This window comes from Lactuca saligna, chromosome 9, assembly GCF_052625555.1.
Source record: "Lactuca saligna cultivar CGN05327 chromosome 9, ASM5262555v1, whole genome shotgun sequence".
Taxonomy (NCBI): Eukaryota; Viridiplantae; Streptophyta; class Magnoliopsida; order Asterales; family Asteraceae; genus Lactuca; species Lactuca saligna.
This window is the reverse complement of record NC_136425.1, coordinates 138,042,276-138,066,155: the sequence shown is the minus strand read 5'-3', so window position 1 is coordinate 138,066,155 and position 23,880 is coordinate 138,042,276. Positions and strand designations below refer to the sequence as shown.

At 34.3% G+C, this 23,880-nt stretch overlaps 1 protein-coding gene across 2 annotated transcripts; it reads right to left on the bottom strand.

The window, feature by feature from the left end:
• Nucleotides 1-1,799: 1,799 nt before the first annotated feature.
• LOC145014950 (putative linoleate 9S-lipoxygenase 5) lies at nucleotides 1,800-6,838 on the bottom strand. 2 transcript variants are annotated; one of them, XM_078973399.1, is made up of 9 exons: nucleotides 6,637-6,838; nucleotides 4,779-5,061; nucleotides 4,387-4,634; nucleotides 3,957-4,298; nucleotides 3,729-3,814; nucleotides 3,516-3,623; nucleotides 3,130-3,434; nucleotides 2,787-3,050; nucleotides 1,800-2,684 (listed from the first exon to the last, which is right to left on the bottom strand). In XM_078973399.1, the coding sequence occupies exons 1-9, from the start codon at nucleotides 6,788-6,790 to the stop codon at nucleotides 1,931-1,933; spliced, it is 2,544 nt and encodes an 847-aa protein (XP_078829525.1). In that variant the 5' UTR covers nucleotides 6,791-6,838; the 3' UTR covers nucleotides 1,800-1,930. The 2 variants fall into 2 exon arrangements, with proteins under 2 accessions (XP_078829525.1, XP_078829524.1); XM_078973398.1 differs by having other exon boundaries at nucleotides 4,387-4,627; nucleotides 4,771-5,061; nucleotides 6,637-6,760.
• Between the last annotated feature and the right edge of the window lie 17,042 nt (nucleotides 6,839-23,880).

Here is a 23,880-nt window from a genome sequence, read left to right as displayed (position 1 = left end):
ACCATTATCAGTTTAAAGCTACAACTTTTGAACAGTTTGGACAAAATACTTAAATGGTTAACTTAAATATAACATTACAATGTTAACTTGAATATAAATTTCAGTTTCACTTAAAAACAAACAATATTTTGTAAATAGTTCAAAGTGATAATTTGTAGTGATAAATGCAAAAACTAAATTGTAATCTCAATTTAACTAAAATATTTCCTAAAAATATTTTTATAATCCTTAAAAGTTTTCAAATAAGTAGATTAAAATAACTTACAATAACAATAGTTAAAAATAACTCAATATAAATGATTATATTGTTACCTTTAAAATAAAAAAATAATGTTTGATTTTTTAAATAATTATAATGATAGAAATTAAAACATTAAGCAAATAAATTTTAAAATTTTAATTAATAATAACAACAACTACAAATAACATTAAACAGTATACTATATTTAATTTTATTCATATGTAACTCACGAGTAGAAGTCATTTAAACGATTAAGATTATCAAGCTATAATAAATGTATATATTACCATATAATTTAAAATAATCAATATATTATATCAATTTAGTATACGAATTATTATATCAAATTTAACAATGACGTTATTATTATATTTTAAAAAACATATATTTGTAACGACTTCAACTATATAGATGTTTCTGCGTATTACAATGTCAACTTAAATATAAGTTTCAGTTCCACTTAAAAAATGAAAGAATATTTTTTAAATAGTTAAAAATAATAAACTGTGGTTATAAATGCAAAAAACTAACTTATAATCTCAATTTTAACAAAAATATTTGCTAAATTTTTTTTTATAATTGTTAAAAGTTTCCAAATAAGTAGTTTAAAGTAACTTACAATAACAATATTTAAAAATAACTATATATAAATGATTATATTGTTACCTTTATAATAAAAAAATATTGTTTGATGTTTTAAATAATTATAATGATAGAAAATAAAACATTATGCAAATAAATTTTAAAAAATTAATTAACAATAAAAACAAATATAAATAACATTAAACCATATATTTTATTTATTTTTATTCATGTGTAACTTGCGGGTAGAAGTCATTCAAACGATTGACATTATGAAGTTATAATAGATGTACATATTATCATATAATTTAAAAAAATCAATATATTATATCAATTTATTATACAAATTATTATATCAAATTTGACAACAACGTTATTGTTATATTTAAAAAAACATATATTTGTAAAAACATCAATCATATAGGTGTTTATCCGCAACGCACGAACATTCGCCTAGTAAGATAATAAAGCGAAGTTGTGAGCGGGTATATATATATATATATATATATATATATATATATATATATATATATATATATATATATATATATATATATATATATATATATATATATATATATATATATATATATATATATATATACAAGTCTACACCATATAGTATATGGTACTTGCAAATAGGTAGTGATATCTATTCTTCGTATAAATGGGATATGTCGTAAGGGGTATTGATAAAATAGCAATTGTAGGTGTTATATTACTTATGATTGTATGTCGTATTCTTCTTTTTTGGAATATATTGTTCTCCTTTCTTTCTGTTTACGGTCAATCTGAGAATATACAAACATATATTTCCTTTAGTGTATTGTTTCAAGCTTTCAACTTCCTAGAATATTTATATACCTCCTGATTGACCATTGAATCAATCCTAACATTAATAATTGAAAATGATTTATGAATAGGAAACAATATGTTTATTCCATTATTCATATATAGATAAAGATAAAATGCTCACATGGACTTCATATAAACAAACAATAGGAATTAGAGAGTGAGGATTATGTAAAAGCAACTCCCTTAGTCACAATGGTCCAATTTTTCCTTAGTAATATAAGCAATTTATGGTAACATAATAATCGATTCATTTCATATTGACGTACTATTAGGAATCCCCTTCCCCTTCAGTCCCTCTTCGCCAGTCGGGTATAATAGGGTAAATGGTACGTTCACCGGTCCAACCCTATTCTTCAACCTTTTGTCCTTGTTCATTTTCTCTATTTTATCCTCAATCTCTTTCATCTTCTTCCCAAATTTCTCGAATGCCTTCAAAGGTTCTTCATCCAGTGTCCACTCAGAGCACTCTCGTTGTCCAAGGTAAATCTCATCCGATGAATGCGTTGACAATAGCTCTACGAGTGCTATCCCAAGAAGTGATTGTAGGTGAGGAGTAATGGTTTTGAAGAAAACTTTTTCACGATTCTCTTTAAGTTCTTCATACTCGAGAGTATTTGGTTTAGGCATAAACCTACGACTTAGACTTGGACGATTAGGAAGATAGCCAGTATATGGATATTGCCCAAAATTTACAGATGCATGAAGAGCAGAAGCCACCCATATGAATGTGGTGCAAATGTTTATCAGTTCTTGACAAGAATCCATTTTAGGCCACCATGGTTCGTGTTTCTTGTCACCATGTCCTTCTTCTCGTAGTTCCTTCCACCATGATTGAAGCTCAGTGTCATTTTGAATTATATCATCGTTCTTATAGTAGAATTTACAGTAATCCTCAACCCAAGATTTGATAGCTGACCAAATCTCAAGTCCATCAACCGCATATGGATAATCATCAATTAGTAGACGAAGTCCATGTCGACAACCAGTGTCCACAACCGCTATTCCCCTATGTGATTATAAAATTTGCTAATAATTAATCCAGTTTATATAATAATTAAGTAACACATACATTGTATCTTGAAAGATTTAGTCTCAATTACTTAATTACCTATTGAGAAGATCCACTGGGAGTGCTTGTTCAGGGAATACCCAATCCTTATAAAACATTGAAGACATTTCCATAGAATATTTTCCAGGAAATGCTGTAGCTTCAAGGATACCTCCCCCGTTGATCAAGATTTGTCTAGCTATGGCATTTATATACATCGTATAGCGGAAATGAGGGTAAAGAAGCTTATAAACTGGGTGCATTACACTTAGTTGCCTATTTGCAGCAATCACAAATGGCTCAATAACAGCATGTGTATTCAACCTGTGATGTATAATCATATCGATACAGTTAGAAACTTTAAACATATAATATAAGCAATAATGAGTTTTCGTTAATGTACCAGTGGCTGATTAGTTGATGTATTCCTGAATCATTAATTGCCACATATGCTTTTGCTAACTGCCAAACTGAGCCTTCTATTCCATTTTCAGCTGGTGTGTATACATTGCTAATGGCACCATGCTTATCTCCATCAGGATGGGGTAAGCTTAACTCGATTGCTAATGGTTTTAAAGTTCCATCATTTTGTAGCAGTAGCAAAGTTCGTGAGGCATAAATCTTGTTTGTAGTTGTGTTTATTCGCCTCACGTGTGGCATCAATGAGTCATGATGATCCAGTATGAACATCCTATTTGCTTTTAATGCCTGTGTACCACAAAGATGATATTTTTTATGCTTGGTGACATTTTAATTATTATTACATTTTATTTAGGAATGGTATCATACCTCGTTTATTTGTAAACCATTTAGGTTTTTCTCGATATGGTGTGGTTTTATCGAACTATCTTGATTGCCATAAACATTGATGTCCAACTTGCTTTTTGGAGGGAATTCCTGATAAATTGGAATGATTATTCACATAAGTCCTACTGCGGTTTGTAGGATATATAAAAAAACAACCAAAGTACCACGTGCTTTTAATTAGAATACAAATATTACTTTTAAAAGACAAATTTTAATAGGGTTGACTCCTGCAAGCATTTCTCTTCCGAACTCTTCATCGGTTGTCCAAGCCGACTTGTCCTCTAGAAACAAATCATCCATATTTATTTATTGGCTTAGTAACATTCATTAAAAATATATTAAGAAGAATAAAGAATTTTTATGTCATGTGTCAAGTGAGATGTTGCAACGTTTTATTGATTCGAGATATTTAGAATAGGGTACCTTTGATGACTTGTGGTGTAGGAAATTTGGCAAGTTCATCACTATCTCTTTCAAGAAGTATTTTCTGCATTTCCAATGGAATGTTATTTTGAATTTGTTCAAGTAAAGGGCCATCAGGAAGCTTGAATCCTCCTTCATAAAGCTTGAAGAAATCTTCAAAAGTGTCGAACTCAGCATGGGTGTTGTCAAATAAAGCTTGAAACTCGGTAAAAAGAAAATGTATGATAACTTTTAGAGCATACGCAAGAAAATCAGAAAACTTTATGCGTCCAAATCGTTCATCTCTTGGAACATATGTGTTTAAGCCCATAACTAGAGGAAGCCTGCTCTCAGTTCTAGGATCTATTTAATGAATTAATGAAAATATTTTAATTAGATAACAAAACATGTATTTAACTTTAACTTATCTATAGCATATATATGTTCAGACCTGATTTTGTAGGTGGTCTTCCTGTTCTACCCCTACGAGGATATGGGTACTCTGAAGATCCTCCAAGAACTGGGCGTGCATCATCAAGGTCCTTATCGGGATTTCCCAAGTCATTATATAAAGCATAATCATACACCCTATCCCATTCTTGAAGCATACCACTTCCATCCCCTCGCAAGATTTCCAACTCTTCATCTCTATATGAACGTAGAAATTCAGGTGTCTCAAAAGGAAGATATGCCTGCAGTGTCAAATAAAGTCATAATAAAAACAAGTATTTAATTAAATTAAATATGTATGGAAGTAACATTAAGGTTAAGGAGATGAATCACATTAAACAAATATATTTTGAAAAATATAAATGAATGTTGACAATCGATCTACCTTATTATGGGAAGAAAATACGGTCCTTTTTGTAGCGTTTAGTAGGGTAAACCCACGAGTTACACACAAAATGAACATGTCCATGTCTAGGAACATCTTCAAGTGTAAATGTTTTGAGGTAAAATTCACTATGGTGATGATTTTGGATAACAAATGCTTGTGGCACTTCCGTATCTTCTTCCCATTCAAATGAAACTTTATATGACGATTCGTCATTTGTGAGAGGAGTAACAGTAGTAATCCAGTCTTCCAACATTGCTTGCTTCCCTACTTTGCCTCTCAAGTTCCTTTCTGTATGTAAATATAGTCCCTTTCACTTATATATATATATATATATATATATATATATATATATATATATATATATATATATATATATATATATTCATAAGAAGATAATTTTAACAGTAAAACTAATTTGTGTTATACTCTTAGCTAGATATAAATGATATTCTTTGTAAGCAGTGTTGTTATAGGTCTCGCAAGAGTTTTCTGTGTTTTAGGTTCAATAAAACACTAAAAGTAAATTGGATTATGTTAAAGAAAAAAGCAAAATGTATTTCTATTGTCATAAAAATAGGAAACATGCTTAGATTTAAAAATTAAAGCTACGGGTGTACAAGACTTAACCGATCCAATTACGGATTGATTGGACTGGATATTGAATTGTAATTGGTTTGGATCGGTTTCGAAAATCCAAAATCCAATTTGATTGCATCGGTTATTGGACCCTTTTAAATATCCAATATACAATTAGATATCCATAAATATCCAATTACAATCCAATATTACTATCCAATTAGAGGAAATTATAAATATAATCAATTCTCTTAATGATTTTGCATGTTTGAACCTTGGCCGTTGAAGTTGAAGACTTGAAGTGTTGTTAGTTTTCTATAGCATAATTTTGTGGAGTTTTCGTTTTAATTAGGATAATTATAATTGATTGTTATTAGGTAGAAAATAGATAACAACTGTTTAGATAATGGATAGTCAATCAAATATATCCCGATAAACCATTCAAATCTAATATCTAATTGGATGTGTTTGGTTTGGTCGGTTCCATATAATAGATTAAGGTTCCGTTTGATAGTTTCTGTCTGGGAAAGTGCTGTCTGGTAAAGTGTTGTATGGAAAAGTTTTCTAACTGGGAAAGAAATTATATTGTTTGATTGTACATCTGATTGACTGTACTGAATGATGAAAAAAGTAATAATAAAAAATAAAAAATAAATTTAAAAAAAGTTATTTTAAAAAATTAATAATCAAATAAAGAAAGAAAGAGACGGGGTTTGGTGTATACTTGTCTTTCCAGCACATTCAGCCAGAAATATATGATTTTGGGGCTTTCTATGAAAGACATATATTATCGGGAAAGACCTCTTCTTTTGTGCAAATCAAACAGTTTTTCCGATCCATTCAACCAGAAAGATCTCTTTGAATTTGGAAAGATGCGTATCAAACGGGGTGTAAATTAGATTGATTGACAAAATTGAACCTCCAATAGATAATTGGCTTGGATCGGTCTCGTTATAACTCACTGGATTTAAACCAATGAACACCCCTAAAAAGCAATTGAGCCCATTAACCCCCGATCCAAATCCAACCCAATAATTAACGGTTATGTTAGGATTTTCAAACTTAAAAACTTATACTAATTAATCATATCAAAAATTATATTATCAAATTAAAATTAAATCTTTTAATTTCAGAATTAAAAACTAATATACAATCTATACAAGTGTCATTGTTTCACTCGTTTAAAAAGTTATTTTTCCAAATACATAAAAGTGCATACGATAATTGCTGTTAGATTTAACCAGTAGGGAGCCACAATCGCTAATATCATATATGAGTCGCATGTACCTGTGGATTGATGTTTATGACTTGAGCTGATAAGTTGTAGAGTGACGTTTTTCCCCACAAGCTCATGAAGTCGATCCAAAGCGGATGAACTCAGATCGTTGATATCCAACTTGTTTTTCTTGACTAACACCACTTTCCCTATGATCATCTTCATTTTGTTCAATATTATGATGTAGGGTTCTTAGTTTTGTTTGATGAACAAAGCAAATGGTCAGTTATTTTGGAAGATAACTTTGATGTATGAATATTTATAGAGGTCACAGACTCTAGTTGCTATGAGTAGACAAGAGATATTTATGAGGATGTTAGGTATTTATTTTTTAGAACACATAGATTTCTATCAACATATAAGTGAATAAAGTGTATTTTAGCTTTATTTTTTTAACAAAAGAGGTCGTTGATATGGTGAAGGTTAAAGTCTGTGCTATTGGAACATATGTAAACAGACTTTGACAAACAGATTTAGAGACCGAAAAACTGCAATGGATACTGCTATACGTAATACCGTATCTCTGAAGAAATTTTTGACAGATTAGCGAAATTCATTTTTAATGGTGATGAGAATGGTTTGCTTGGATTGGGCTTATCCCTAAAACCAAAACCAACCTATGTATCTACGTTACATCTGATCAGTTTTTAAATTTTAAATATTTGTGTTTTTAAGTTTTATTAACAGTTTTGTCAAAAGAAAACATGCATAAGTTGCTGCTTCGCAGTGATTTTAACATTTAGCTGGAGAATTTCGAAATTCATCATCAACAAAGTACACTATAATTGTACCAAATTTCTTGTTAATTAATGAGGTTAGTTCATCTCGTTTCTTTGGATTAAAAGCAGGAAGAAAATTAGAAAAGTGGTCCTGAGATTAAGTGGTTAGAGCCTTAGAGTAGTTTTGTATCCCTCTTGGGTTTTTTAATATATTTTCAACAATTCCAAAAATAATATATATGAATGTAATTTAAACATTGATTTTAAACTATTTGGGTTTGACTAAACAAATCGTTACAGTTTCACATTATTCAAGTAAGGCCATGTTTGTTTGCCTCTTAATTGAAAAATTAAGAGGTAACCTCTTAAAAATTCACATATAGACCTTTTGGTAGCCTATTAATTTTTGTCTCTTAATTTTTTAATATCCTCTTTAAATTTCAGATATAGGGTGTGTTCGGCACGGAGCGTTTAGGAGCGTTTGCGAGCTTCTAACTTCTAGCTTTTAACAAAACGTTCCCTTTTGAACAGAAAGCACCGGTCTGCACTACAAGCTTCTAGCGTATAGTTTAAACAAAACGCTCCAAATCCAAATGTTACTTCATGTAGCGTTTAACAAAACGCTACAAGCTACAAGCTACCCGCCACCCACTACAAGCCACCGGCTACCAGCTAATTTTGCCGAACACCCCCATAAAGTGAAGTCTGAAAAAAAAAAAAAAAAAAAGAGACTTTGTTCCTTTTTTACCCACCATTCCTTCTACTCACGTTTAGAATTCCGCCTTTGCCTCTTCTCTCGACGTGCACACTTTCCGCCTCCACCATCTGCCCTCCGGTCCGGTCACCACCACCAACCCCCTTTGCCTCCAACTTCGTCAAAACTCAGAGATAACAGCAAGAGGTAAGTTTTTTCTCAAAATCGGTTTTATGTAATCGATTTAAGAACCCTGATTCTTCCTCCCTTCGTTGCTTCCGTATTCCCTTCAACCATCGCCCTGGAGCAATCGATTTCATGATTTGATGTCTGGAGCAATCAATTTCGAGAAGTTGATTTGGTTTCAGATTTTATCCGACTGATGACGAATTGGTTCTTTATTACGTGAAGAGGAAGATCTGTGGTCGATCGCTCAAGCTCGGCATCATCGGTGTAGTTGATGCTTACAAGTGGGACCCAGAAGAGTTACGTGGTTCGTTTATGTGACAAACCGAAACTTTTTCCGTTTTCTGTTATGCATTTTCGTTAATGAAATTTCAGATCCGTTAACTTTCCGTCAAAATTTTGGTTTAATAAAATAATCTAGTTATGCTTAAATAAATTGTTTACGAGTCGAAACCAAAAATCGCGCACGAACCTGAAAATCTTGAAAATCAACATTTTTGGTCTAAAGGGGATTACGACCGTAAACTAGGTTTACGGCCGTAAACTCGTTTACGACCGTAAACTGGTTTACGATCGTAAACCCCGTTTACAACCGTAAACTCACAAAAACGCTTTTAGACTCCGGGAAACGTCGAAGAACACCTTTTGGAGCACTTTGGAGCGTCTGGAATCACTTCTCGTATCGAAATATGCATTCAAAACCTCGTTTTCCAAGTTTATGGTCCAAGCTTCAAAGACCGTAAACTCAGTCCTTGAGTTTACGGCAGTAAACTCAGCCAACTGCTGAAACCGTAAACTCATTTCAGAAACCGTAAACCCATCTTCAGAGACCATAAACTCGATTTCTAAGGCTGAAAACCCATTTCTTCGATTCAAGCAAGTCTCGGTAACATTCCTCAATTGAATTCAAGTGTTCTTATGACACTTTATTTATCGAAATTGCTAATTTAGATACATATACGTATTTATTTGATAATAGGATTTCGTTAAGAGTCACGTGCAACAACTCGGGAACCTTCTTTTCAGTCAACAACTCCACGCAACAACTGTGAGTTCATACCCCTACATTTTTCCGTATTTTTAAGGTTTTCAGGGGGGAATACAAGCTAAACATAAATGTTTTCTGAAATACACATAGAACTTGTGCAAGATTTCATACTTTATTTCGCTTTTGTACTATGTTGAGCACAAGAGACGTTTTCACAAAAATTTGCATAGTTTTTCCGGACACGTTATTCGCTACGTTATACATGCAAACTATAATCGGTATAGTTTGGGATTTCTCTAAAAACTTATCAAGCATAGAAACTTCTCTACTAAACCTATGCACTGGAACAGAAACCATTTACAGCTTAAATCACTGTTTAATCATGATTTTCATAACTGTAACTTATCACTATAAGCGATATACATTCGGATTGTCACTACGGTAGAACGCTACTGCATCACTTGTAAACTAGATTGTACGATACTGTGAGGCGCTACTTCACTACTGTACCCTTAGGTGTACAGGGATAAATCCTACAATTGTATACCCAGAGTCTCCTAGAGGGAGAGCGTGAGATTTGGAATAGATCTATTCGGGGACTGACAATCCCACATATGGACTGTTAGCTACAGTTTGGCGAGCACGCCTAAGACGTACAAACGTCGTTTAACGTCAACGCCTGAAGAACGTTGGAAAGGTCTCTAGTCATATCAAGCATGGTTATATGACTCACATTATGTATAAATCACTGATAGTTTACCAACCTGGTTTTCTTCAGTAGTTTTATTTATACCAAATAGAACTAAACACACTATGCATGCTGGCCAAGCCAGGGTTTTCAAAAACCGAATCATTTATGCTACGGTTTTACATTTAAATACGTATACGTCATGATTAGCTTTAGCTAGTCACACGAAGTAGTATTTTGCATATCTCTACGATTTTCAGAAACGAACATTCATGGTTGTATACGAAATCGATCACACTACGTTTTTCACTTAAAAAAATATTGGATTTTCTTGAAACTACATAATCATTTTGGCTCGCTCATCAACAACTTTTCATTACAATTTATGGCTTATGAAGTCACTAGCTTTATGCTGATATTTTTTCAAACTGCTTGTATTCTCAGGAAATCAGTAGGTACTTGCTAGATTTTCGAGGAACTGAAGCATTACGAGTTTTTAAGTTTTTACAATGCAAAACTATTGGATGTAATTCAAAGTAAGATGCAAACAGATGTACACATTTTATTCAAATATTCACTGTAATGGTTGTGTTGCTATGATTGTTGTTATTCATTGGTTGTGATGTTATATATGACGTCCTCCGCCCCGGAACGTTTCCGCCATCGGTTTCGGGGTGTGACAGATTGGTATCAGAGCCCATGTTTATAGCGAACTAGTATACCGAACCTTACATGGTATACAACTATAAACACTAAGGGGCCTAAGTGCTCTACGCTAAAAGTATACTTTCAAAATATAAGCATTTTTATAAGAAGTATACGTGCATGCATACATAACAGGATTCGTGTCACTAGTAGAACTGAACAAAAATATTTGGATGCTGGAACGCTACGGTTAAACCTGGTCAGTTATGTAATCATGTCTAGGGTGAATAAAGCCTGATCAACTATATTCATTCGAGACATAACTAACATGTGTTTAGGGGTGACTGTTGTGCTACAACAGGCCTAAAACTTACCAAAATCATCTTACATAAAATATTGTAGGAGTATTTTTGCTAGAGCCAAACTGAGAACGTGAATTCACTCTATGTATTACTACCGCTCCTTCCTTAAGCGATAACTTACTATGTTAGTAACCTTTATATGATTATCGCTCGGTAGAATACTTTCATTATCAGGATGAGATATATTTTGTTCTTATATATATATATATATATATATATATATATATATATATATATATATATATATATATATATATATATATATATATCTTGAGGACTTACCATCCTCTTCTTCCTGATTGTTTCTAGAACAAGATGTCTCCCTGACCAAGACCCATCAGAATGAACAACGACACTCCGCCACCACCACTACCTCCTCAGTTCAACCCTGTCATGTTCCAGGCAGCAGTTACCACCGCCGTGACTACAGCAATGGCACAAGTAAACGTTGGAGGAGCTGGAGGTGGAACTGACCCGCAGAGACAAGATGGAAGTCAGGGACATCAGAAAAAGTGTTCCTACAAGGACTTCATGACTGCGACACCCAAGTCCTTCGATGGAAATGGAGGTGTCATTGCCTTGACTCGATGGTTCGAGAAGATCGAATCCATCTTCGAAATTTTCATCTATTCTGAAGCCAACAAGGTGAAGTTTGTCGCTTACACCTTTACTGACAGAGCCTTGACCTGGTGGAATGGTCGAGTCAAAACCTTAACCTTGCCAGTGGCTAATGCCATGGGTTGGGAAAGGCTTAAGGAGCTCATGCTAGTGGAGTATTGCCCGAGGGGCAAAGTGCAAAAGTTAGATCACGAACTCTGGAACTTGAAGATGAAGGGTTCCGACATCGCTGCCTACACTGCTAGATTCTGTGATCTGGCGCTTCTCTATCCGGGAATGGTCACCTCGGAAAGAAAGAAAATCGACAGGTACATATAGGGACTGATGCAACCCACCAAAGGGAATTTCTTGGCTGCTAGGCGAACTAGGTTTGAAAGCGCCAAGGATCTGGCACAAACTCTGGTCGATCATGGAATCGATCTAGATGAAGTGACAACTATCACTGGTCCCCAAAAGGTTAGCGGTGGGAAGAAGAAGAAGTCTGGCAATAAGCGAAAGGGTCAGTCTTCGCAGGAGCCCTCCAAGAAACAACAAATAGTAGCAGTTCATGCTGCTACTGCTTCTGCTGCTGCTCCCACAACTGTTCCAACCACCTAATCCCCTACAGGTGGTTATGCTGGAAAACTACCTTTGTGCACCAAGTGTAACTTCCATCATCACGGGCCCTGCTATGAGTTGATCTGCAACAACTGTGGGAAGAAGGGACACACATCTCGATACTGCAAGACACCGACTCAACCAACCAACCAGGTCCCAGGAGCGGGCGCTGGTCAGACTTGTTATGGATGTGGACAGGCTGGGCACTACAGGAGAAACTGCCCCAAGGCAACAACTGGTGGCAATACAGGGAGATTTTTGGCTATGTGCCAGAATGAAGCAGTTGCTGATCCTACCGTTGTTACGGGTACGTTTCTCCTTGACAACTCTTATGCATGCATTCTCTTCGATTCTGGTGCGGAGAGGAGTTTTGTTAGTCATTCGTTTAAACACCTAATCAAATGTAAATCCCAACCTATAACCAAAACAGTTACCGTCGAGATGGCTAACGGAATGAAGGAGAGCACTAACGACATATTCATAGGCTGCACTCTTACTCTTGACAATTATTCGTTTCCCATCGACCTTATTCCTCTGTCCATCAAGAGTTTCGACATCATTATCGGCATGGACTGGTTGAGCTCCAATCATGATGATATTCTTTGCTTCGAGAAAGCTATACGCCTCAATCATCCTTCTGGCGAAACCCTTATGATTTATGGTGATAAGCTCAATTTGAACCTCTGTATCATTTTGTGCATCAAAGCTCAGAAGTATCTGCGGAAGGAATGTCATGCATTCCTAGCTCATTTTGTTAACGAAACGCGAAAAGTTAGAGACCTCGAGAGCATCCCCAAATTCTGTAACTTTCCTGATGTCTTCCATGAAGATCTCCCAGGAATTCCTCCCAAACGTCAAGTTGAGTTTCGTATCGAGTTGATCCCCAGAGCTACTCCTGTAGCTAAATCTCCCTACCGTTTAGTGCCAGCAGAAATGCAAGAATTATCCAGTCAGCTCAATGATCTGATCAACAATAGATTCATAAGGCCAAGTTCCTCAACCTGGGGAGCTCTGATCTTATTTGTGAAAAAGAAGGATGGATTCTTTCGGATGTGCATTGACTACCAAGAGCTGAATAAGTTGACCATCAAGAACCGATATCCTTTACCTATAATCGACGATCTCTTCAACCAACTTCAGGGAGCCAGTTATTTCTCAAAGATCGATTTAAGATCAGGGTACCATCAGTTGCGAGTTCACAAGAATGATGTTCCCAAGACAACATTCCAAACTCGCTATGGACACTACGAGTTTGTCATAATGCCCTTTGGTCTGACTAACGCACCGACAGCATTCATGGACCTAATGAATCGGGTGTGCTACCGTTTCTTAGACAAGTTCGTGATTGTGTTCATCAACAATATACTTGTCTATTCGCGGAGTGAAGATGATCATAAACAACACTTGAGACAGGTGTTGGAAACATTAAGGGCGGAAAATCTATACGCAAAATTTTCGAAATGTGAGTTCTGGATCAGGAGTGTGAATTTCCTTGGTCATGTGATTAGAAAAGAAGGCATACACGTGGACCCTTCCAAGATCAAAGCGATTGAGAACTGGTCTGCACCAATGACACCCACATAAATCTGGCAATTCTTGGGTCTCGCGGGCTATTATCGCAGGTTCATTCAAAACTTCTCCAGAATTGCTAAGCCTTTAACTACCCTGACACAAAAGGGTGTAACCTTCAGTTGGGGAGTCAAGCAAAACATTGCGTTTCAAACATTAAAGCAGGCCCTATGCAGTGCACCTATCTTGTTCCTGCCCGAAGGGACGGAAGACTTCGTGGTCTACTGCGATGCATCCAGTCAGGGCCTAGGCTGTTTGCTCATGCAACGAGGAAAGTTTATCGCCTATGCCTCGAGGCAGTTGAAAACACATGAGGTTAATTACACAACTCATGATTTGGAGTTGGGAGTAGTGGTCTTTGCGTTAGATCTGGAGACACTATCTCTATGGAACCAAGTGCACTATCTTCACCGACCATAAGAGCTTACAGCACATCTTAAATCAGAAGGAGTTAAACATGAGACAACGACTATGGGTCGAGCTACTCAGTGTCTACGAGTGCGAAATTCGCTACCATCCTGGCAAGGCCAATGTGGAAGCAGACGCACTCAGTCGAAAGGAGTATTTAGGGCGTAAGGTGAAGGCACTAACAATGACCATCCATTCCCACCTATCTGCACAGATTAGAGAGGCTTAGCTGGAAGACTTAAAACCTGAGAACGTGACAGGGGAAGCCTTGCATGGAATGGACAAGAACTTGGAGGTCAAAGAAGATGGAGTGTACTATTTCCTGAACCAAATCTGGACCCCAAAGTTCGGCAGTTACATAGAGGTTGTCATGAATGAGGCACACAAGACTAAATACTCCGTTCACCCAGGTTCAGATAAGATGTACCTGGATCTCAAACAACTCTATTGGTGGCCAAACATGAAAGCAGAGATTGCTACCTTCGTGGGAAAGTGCCTGACTTGCGCCAGGGTGAAGGTTGAGTATCAAAAACCCTCAGGTTTACTTCAGCAGCCAGAAATAACTGAGTGGAAGTGGGAAAGGATAACCATGGATTTTATCACCAAGTTACCCAGGTCTCTGAGTGGGCACGATGCCATCTGGGTAATTGTCGATCTGTTGACGAAGTCCGCCCACTTCCTGCCAATCAAAGAAAGCTTCAAGATGGAGAGACTCACACGGATCTACCTTCAAGAAATAGTTCGCCTTCATGGTGTACCTGCATCCATTATCTCCGATCGAGACAGCAGGTTTACATCGAGGTTCTGGCAGTCTTTGCAAAAGGCTCTTGGAACTAAATTGGATATGAGCATGGCTTATCATCCGCAAACTGATGGACAGAGTGAGAGAAGGTCACTGGAATGCTAAGCAGGGGCCTGAATTCATGTGGGAGCATGAAGATCAGATGAAACAGAAGTATCCGCATCTCTTTCCTAATCCATGATTTGTATTCTAGGTTTGAATTTCAGGATGAAATTCCTGTAACGGGGGGGGGGGGGGGGGGATGATGTGACAACCAGAAACTTTTTCTGTTTTCTGTTATGCATTTTTGTTAATGAAATCTCAGATCCGTTAACTTTCCGTCAAAATTTTGGTTTAATAAAATTATCTAGTTATCCTTAAATAAATTGTTTACGAGTCGAAACCAAAAATCGGGCATGAACCTAAAAATCTCGAAAATCAACATTTTTGGTCTATAGGGGATTATGACCGTAAACTAGGTTTACGGTCGTAAACTTGTTTACGACCGTAAACTAGGTTTACGGTCGTAAACTTGTTTACGACCGTAAACCCTGTTTACGGTCAGTGATGAGTGGCCCCACTTTCACCCTATAAATACAATACCCCCACTCTCCTTAGAATATTTTCTGGCCACATTCTCTCCTCTTCTCTCTCTAAGTTCTACAACCGTAAACTCACAAAAACCCTTTTAGACTCCGGGAAACATCGAAGAACACCTTTTGGAGTCTCTAGAATCACTTCTCGCATCGAAATCTACATTCAAAACCTCATTTTCCGAGTTTACGGTCCGAGCTTCAAAGACCGTAAACTCAGTCCTTGAGTTTACGACAGTAAACTCAGCCAACTGCTGAAACCATAAACTCATTTTAGAAACCGTAAACTCATTTTAGAAACCGTAAACCCATCTTCAGAGACCATAAACTCGAGTTCTAAGGCTAAAAACCCATTTCTTCGATTCAAGCAAGTCTCGGTAACATTCCTCAATCGAATTCAAGTGTTCTTATGACACTTTATTTATCGAAATTGCTAATTTGGATACATATACGTATTTATTTGATAATAGGATTTCGTTAAGAGTCACGTGCAACAACTCGGGAACCTTCTTTTCAGTCAACAACTCCACGCAACAACTGTCAGTTCATACCCCTCCATTTTTCCGTATTTTTAAGGTTTTCAGGGGGGAATACAAGCTAAACATAAATGTTTTCTTATAAGCTAAACATAAATGTTTTCTGAAATACACATAAAACTTATGCAAGATTTCATACTTTATTTCCCTTTTGTACTATGTTGAGCATAAGAGATGTTTTCACAAAAATTTGCATACTTTTGTCCGGACACGTTATTCGCTACGTTATACATGCAAACTATAATCGGTATAGTTTGGGATTTCTCTAAATCTTATCAAGCATAGAAACTTCTCTACTAAATATATGCACTGGAACAGAAACCTTTTACAGCTTAAATCACTATTTAATCATGATTTTCATAACTATAACTTATCACTATACGCGTTATACATTCGGATTGTCACTACGGTAGAACGCTACTGCATCACTTGTAAACTAGATTGTACGATACTGTGAGGCGCTACTTCACTACTGTACCCTTACGTGTACAGGGATAAATCCTACCACTGTATAACCAGAGTCTCTTAGAGGGAGAGCGTGGGATTGGGAATAGATCTATTCGGGACTGACAATCCCACACATGGACTGTTAGATACAGTTTGGCGGGCACGCCTAAGATGTACAAACGTCATTTAACGTCAATGCCTGAAGAAAATTGGAAAGGTCTCTAGTCATATCAAGCATGGTTATACGACTCACATTATGTATAAATCATTGATAGTTTATCAACCTGGTTTTCTTCAGTAGTTTTATTTATACCAAATAGAACTAAACACACTATACATACTAGCCGAGCCATAATTTTCAAAAACCGAATCATTTATGCTACGGTTTTACATTTAAATACGTATACTTCATGGTTAGCTTTAGCTAGTCACATGAAGAGGTATTTTGCATATCTCTACGATTTTCAGAAACGAACATTCATGGTTGTATACGAAATCGATCACACTACATTTTTCACTAAAGAAAATATTGGATTTTCATGAAACTACATAATCATTTTGGCTCGCTTATCAACAAGTTGTCATTACAATTTAATGCTTATGAACTCACCAACTTTATGCTGATATTTTTTCAAACTGCTTGTATTCTCAGGAAATCAGTAGGCAGGTACTTGCTAGATTTTCGAGGAACTGAAGCATTACGAGTTTTTAAGTTTTTACAATGCAAAACTACTGGATGTAATTCAAACTAAGATTCAAACAGATGTACACATTTTATTCAAATATTCACTGTAATGGTTGTGTTGCTATGATTGTTGTTATTCATTGGTTGTGATGCTATATATGACGTCCTCCACCACGGAATGTTTCTGCCATAGGTTTCGGGGTGTGACCGTTTAGTTTGATTTCTTTTCATTGTTGAATCATTAGGTTTATCACTTCTTCAAGTGTTTCGATTATTTGATTGATAGGGTTGATTCTGTCTAGCCCGATCATTTGGATCTTGTTTCTTGAATTAGTTACATGATTGTTTATTACTTATCTTGATCTTGTTATGTAGAATCTTGTTGTATATTCTTCTTTCGATTTATTTGTTCTATGCTATTGTTTGGTTAGATGAATTTTTGGTTGTATTGTTGTTTTGAAAGTGAGCATGTGAAAGAATCTTTAAATCTTTAAATCTTTCAACAACTAGTACTAACTAATGTCTTCTTAAATTCAGGTCAATCAAAACAAAAATCAGGTTATCGAAAATGGTTCTTTTTCAGCCCACGAGATAGAAAGTATCCAAATGGTGGAAGGTCAAGTTGAGCAACAATGAATGGTTATTTGAAAGCAACAGGAAAAGACATAGTCATCAAAAGGAAATCATTTCCATTTGGAATGATAAATAGAATTATAGACTTGTACATAAATTAATAATTAATCATTCATACATTTAAGTTTGATTTGGTTGTTTTATAAACAAAAACATTGAATTTAGCGAACATAATACAAAAGGGTAAAATGATCATTTTTGTAATTCAGCTATGTAATTCAGAGGTTCCAACCAAACAACAAATTAAATTTCAGATCTTGAAAATTCAAACCCTCTTAGAAATTCAGACCTCTTAAAAATTCAGATCCTGCCAAACAGCCCTAAGTGTGTGTTGGGGATGGGCAAGCGATAGGGTAGGGAGTGGAGAAGAAATCAAAATTTTCAAAAAAAAAATCTTCAATAATATCTTATTATAAAATTATTATTTATTATATACATAATTAATTTCCAATTATCTTAGGAATAGTAAAGTTTTTATATTTCAAACTTTTGTCATAATCTTTTAACCACTTAGGAACTTTTGGTCCATATATATATATATATATATATATATATATATATATATATATATATATATATATATATATATATATATATATATATATATATATATATATATATATATATGTAAGCAAAATGTGGCTTATGAACAATAAATGTTTCATGTTCGTAGAATTAGCCCAACAATTTAAGGGATTGACAATTTAGTCCCGGACTCCGATTAATTTTAAGCCCGTCTAATTTAGTCTCCATCAATAGGATACGTTTCAATCGATTGCTTCACCATTTTTATCATCCAATTGAATCCTTCCAGAACACCAACTCCACTGCCTTCTCCACCGCCGTCTATTCTCAAATGTTTATCAATCGAGCCCTATTCCATAAATTTGTCTTTTTTTTCCTACCCTAGCACTTTGCTACGCTTGTTGCTTATATCGATTTTGTTTCATTGCTTTGTCTGTAACCAACCACCACCTGGAAGCACAAACACAATGCCTTTGCGACAAAGTCGATCGGCCTAGTAAAAAGTTATGATCTATAGGAATAATATTCCGGTAATGTACAAAAACAAAAAGGAAAATAGAAAAACTAAGGTATGTGTTTAATACATTATCCTTAAAACAAATTCTCCCGCTACCGAGTGCTTGTTTCTTAGGATACAACTGTTTCAAGTGGTTCTTTTTGACCACCCTAACCCTCAATAGGCCTGGATTATATCCTTAATATAGTTACAAAAGGAAGAAGATGATGTAAGAAAGAAGAGAGTTTTTTTGCATTCTTTTTGGTGTACTAAAATGGTTGTAGAGTAGTGGTATTTATACTACACATTCTATAACCTCCCATTTAAACACTTCTATTAATCACAAAGATTAATGGGTGTTAATATGTAATTAAATTGTAATATTAATTACAATTTCTGTTACAAAAGATATAAATATTTTTCAAGAAAGGTCCCTAAACTTTTTGTTTTCTTTCTCCCACCCATTATACTCTGTTACTTCTTCCAACACCCTGACTTTAAGGATTAATTCTCATTCATATTGAATCCATTTTGGACGTGTTAAAAAATGCAGAAAACCTATTTTATAAATTGGTTTAACACCAACAATCCCCCACATGAATGAAAATTTATCCAACATTTTCAAGCTACCTAGATAAAATTCAACAGTTGAATCATGCATAGGATAGGTAGGTGTTACCCTTTGAACCTTTCCTTAAGATACATATTTATTTTACTAGCAGACCAGTAGAATCGATGTCCTTGAACTGTTCTGCCATTTGTGTAAATAATCAATATGTGTCTCACATGATTCTACCTGACCTAGTTAGGTTCTCATTGATGTGTCCATTATGGTCATGGACACTTTCCTGGTTTTGTAAGAGCTCTTAGGAATGTGCCCATACAATTTCATTTGAAGCGACCCCACTTCTCTCTTACATGGGTGATTCCATCATAATCATTAAAAGCTAATGCATGATGATTTTCAACTTATCATCTTCGACTATAAGCTTAACCTGCATCGCTGTTTGTTTTAGGAATGGGTTGGGGTTAACCCCCATAGTGATTCACAAATGTTATATGCAAGTAGGTTGTCCCATTGAACCTAGATCTTGGCATCTCCAATCAACTAGATTGGGTTTGTCTTCGCAATAACTTATTAATCTATGGGTTTTAGTCTCATTCCTCATAATGACCTCTCATTCCAAACATTTAGTTAAGAGATCCACAATCTTATTTTGACTTTATGTAGTCATTAAAGATAATTCATATTGAGAGTCATTGTTGAATGGTGTTATGTCTTTGAAAAATATGTCTAGACTCACCATGTACACATATAGGAGATATTGGATTATCATGGGACGTCTCCCAAGAACTTACAAAGCCATTTAGTTTAATTACCTGTCATTGGATAAACTTGCAAATTTGTTCTCCTAAAATTTCCAACAAATGTTGACCGTTATCAATATGGTTACTCTTACACCATATTTACTAGTATTGAATATACATAATTGTGTCAACATAATACGATAAGAATATGTACTACATGTATTTGTGAATTCATAATAACATTTGCCATATGCAATTATGAATATTCCATACATGAGTTTCCTTACAAATATCATATTTTTCAATGCAGTTTGTTGCTTTAACCATCTACATGTAAAATTCTTAAGGCGTCCTTTCTCAAGGATCCTAAATATGTCTTAGATTGGAACAACATTTTGAAATTTCATTTAAACGGATCAATTTCAACACATTCATTCATGTTGAAATAACATAGTCAAAATTGTGATACTATTGTTCCAAAACTTGCTTTAAGTCATATAATGACTTTACTACTGACACATTTTGTTACTTCCCGTGGGTAAGATAACTGATTGGTAGTCCCATGTAGATTTATACTTCTAAAACGACATTTAGAAGTTTTAGATTCATATCAGAGTGATATACTTCCAAATTTCAAGAAGTTACAACCACATATAATTATAAGAGCATACAAATGAAATTAATCAAGATGTTCTTATGTTTGTAATCCAAACATATATGTCATGAGCTTTTATTTCACATTTGGAAACCCACTAAACTGCAGTGATTTCTAAAACTCAATAGTTCAAACGGTAGAACTACTATTAGTTTTTACAAATTAATCTAATATGATCTTCTAAGAAACGATCATATGATTCCAAATTTAGAATACTCATATTTCCATTCATAGTCCTTTCAACTTCATATTAAATATTTTAATATTCACCATAACCTTTATCTTGTTTTGATGAATTCCAACCAATATTAGTCGATTTAATGGAAATATCTTCTTCGAGTATAGAAGTAACATTTGATTCTAAATTTCCAAACGAGAAATCAGTACATGCCATTATGTTCTAACCGAATCTCATATTCTTTAGATCTATCTTCTTTCATTTTTCTCTCGAAAATACATATATAACCTAGTGGCTTACATCGTAGATGTATATCCACTAGATTTCATGTGTGATTTTGCTAGATAGAATATATTTCACTTTTAATTGCCTCTCTCCATTGAGGTATTTCATAGGAATCTTTTTCACTGTTAATTCCTTTTTGAAAGTTTAAGGCTCTCTTTCAACCATATAATTGTAAGAATCATCTCCAAATGATTTCTCAAATAGTGCCCTTTTACTCCATTGAGGCTAAATTTTTTCCTCCAATTCTTCTTCATGAAAAAATTTGTTATGCCCAATTATTTTTGAGCACTTATCAAAACATAAAAAGCACATTTGTATTTGTCGATTCTATTAGCATTACTTTATAAGTCTTCAACATTTTAGAGTCATATAGAGGAATACAATAAAAACTACTATTGTTTTGTGCATAACCAATAAACATGCAACCAACAATCTAGTGTCCAATCCTTATAAACTTAGGGTTAGGTATAAAACCATTGTGAGACACCCATATATTTCAATGTATTTGTAAGATGATTTTATACCCGACCATAACATATATGGGTTTTTTTTCTCGTTTTCCTATGGGGTACCTTATTTAAAAGGTAACTAGTTGACAACACAACTTCCCTCCACATTGAGTGTAGCAACCCAAAACATAAGCAACAACATGGCATTCATCAATTCATTTAAGATATGTTGTCTCCTTTCGGTGATGCCATTTGTTATGATGAATAAGGTGCATTAAGCTCATGTTTAATACCATGACTTGCGAAATATTCCTCAAATGGTGATGCATACTCACATCCACATTCACTCTTTTTGTTGAGATGATTCTCAACCTCACTTTTGTACAATTTAAACTTCTACATCTTTGCTTTTAAGTAAATTAACATAACAAAGTTTAATGCAATCGTTAATAAAAGTGATAAAGTACTTATATCACCATTATATAGATTCGACTTTATATCACACACATTTGTGTGAATTAATCCAAGGGGTTTAGTTGTCCTTTCAACGAGCTTGAATGATTGGTGTGTTAACTTTAACTCAATACAAGTGTTACATCCATATTTTGACTTATACGAAAGTGAGGTATCTTTTCAAGTTTGATTAAGCTTCTTAACGTGTCAATATTAACATGTCCAAATCTAGCATGCCACACATTAGAAATCTAAGCAAGTAAGCGAAAGAGTTATCCAACTCATTGATATTAGGCTCATTAGCCAATATATGGAATTTAAACAATCCACCATCCTCATAGATCTTGCCTAGAAACATACTTTTTTAGGTTAGTACAAACTTATTGGAATCAAACATCAAACAAAATCCATGTTTTTTCAAAAACCATCCAAACACTAAGTTCTTCTACGGACCATACAACACATCATTAAGTGTTAGCTCTTTTCTATGTTATACCATTTCTGGAATGTTTTAAACACCAAATTTAAGTGTTTAGAACCACAATTTCAAGAACAAATTTTTGCCTCAACTTGGAGAACCTTATAATTCTTGAGTCATTCTCTCTTTTAGCACACATGACATGTAGCACCCATATCAATCCATCACTCAGTGGAGTTAGAATCTATAGAGTTACTACGAAAAACGTTCCACTTTCGATGGTGACATTTCTGAAATCATTTTTACTCTAAATATAAATGTTTAGAATTCTAAATTCCAGAAAATATGTTTGCCTCTTGCTTGGACAAAACTCAACATAATTAAAAATATATATATGTGAACAATTATGAAACTTGATTTTTGATGTAGAAATTCTAAAATTTGATTTCTCATGCAGAAAACTAATGCCAACATTATGATATCATAAAATATGATGTTTTCTTTCAACAAAAATATTTAAAATTTATTGATTTTTAGTAAAACCAAGCAATTTTCTAATTTCTAAAGCACTTTTACATAAAATTGAAGTCGTTTTTTACTAAACAAAACCTTTTTGTTTTCTACAAAACAATGCACTCTCTTCAAGATTGATGTAGCCCCACTTAAACCTACTAAAAATGAAATCTAAGTTTATAATCCAGTAGCCCTATCTCTTAACTTTCCAGGGACTACTTTCACAAGTTCATACGATTTTTCTACAATTTATTATGAATTTTACAAAACTATGTATCATAGCTGCTAAAAAACTAACCAGTCTGTGAAAATCATATTTTTCACCATAGTTAGATTTATTTCTAGCTTTCCGCCGAAATTAATGAAATCAAGTAGAGTCATATACAAAACTATGAGAATTGGTTTTAACAAAAATTGAGTACCCATGACAAAGTTATGATTTTTCAAAGATTGGGATAGATTAGAGCATTTCATAGCAACTCGTAAATTGAATTTTTGAGTTAAGCTAGCTTCATAACCCGTTAGGTACTTAATGAAATCATTATCGAAGCTGTAAAACTTGATACTTAAAAAAAATATGTCTTTTTGAATTAATGACCAAAGGATCTTCAAAATCACAAAACAATCCTTTTTTTTTTTATGAAAATCATACAATATCAAAAAAAAAATGCAAGTAAATTTGTTTCCCATTTCTAGTTCGTTTCGTACAAGAGAATTTGTTTTAAGATTGTTGGAATAATATTCCGGTAATGTACGAAAACAAACAAAAAAATAGAAAAATTGAGGCATGTGTTTAACACATTGTCCTTAAAACAAATTCTCCCGT

Excerpts from the sequence above, each read along its gene's own strand:
- LOC145014950 (XM_078973399.1), bottom strand. The coding sequence starts at position 6,790 with ATGAAGATGATCATAGGGAAAGTGGTGTTAGTCAAGAAAAACAAGTTG. Across the intron at positions 5,062-6,636 it reads TCATAAACATCAATCCACAG|AAAGGAACTTGAGAGGCAAA; the intron begins GTACATGCGACT and ends ATTTACATACAG. Across the intron at positions 3,051-3,129 it reads CATCAACTAATCAGCCACTG|GTTGAATACACATGCTGTTA; the intron begins GTACATTAACGA and ends TATACATCACAG.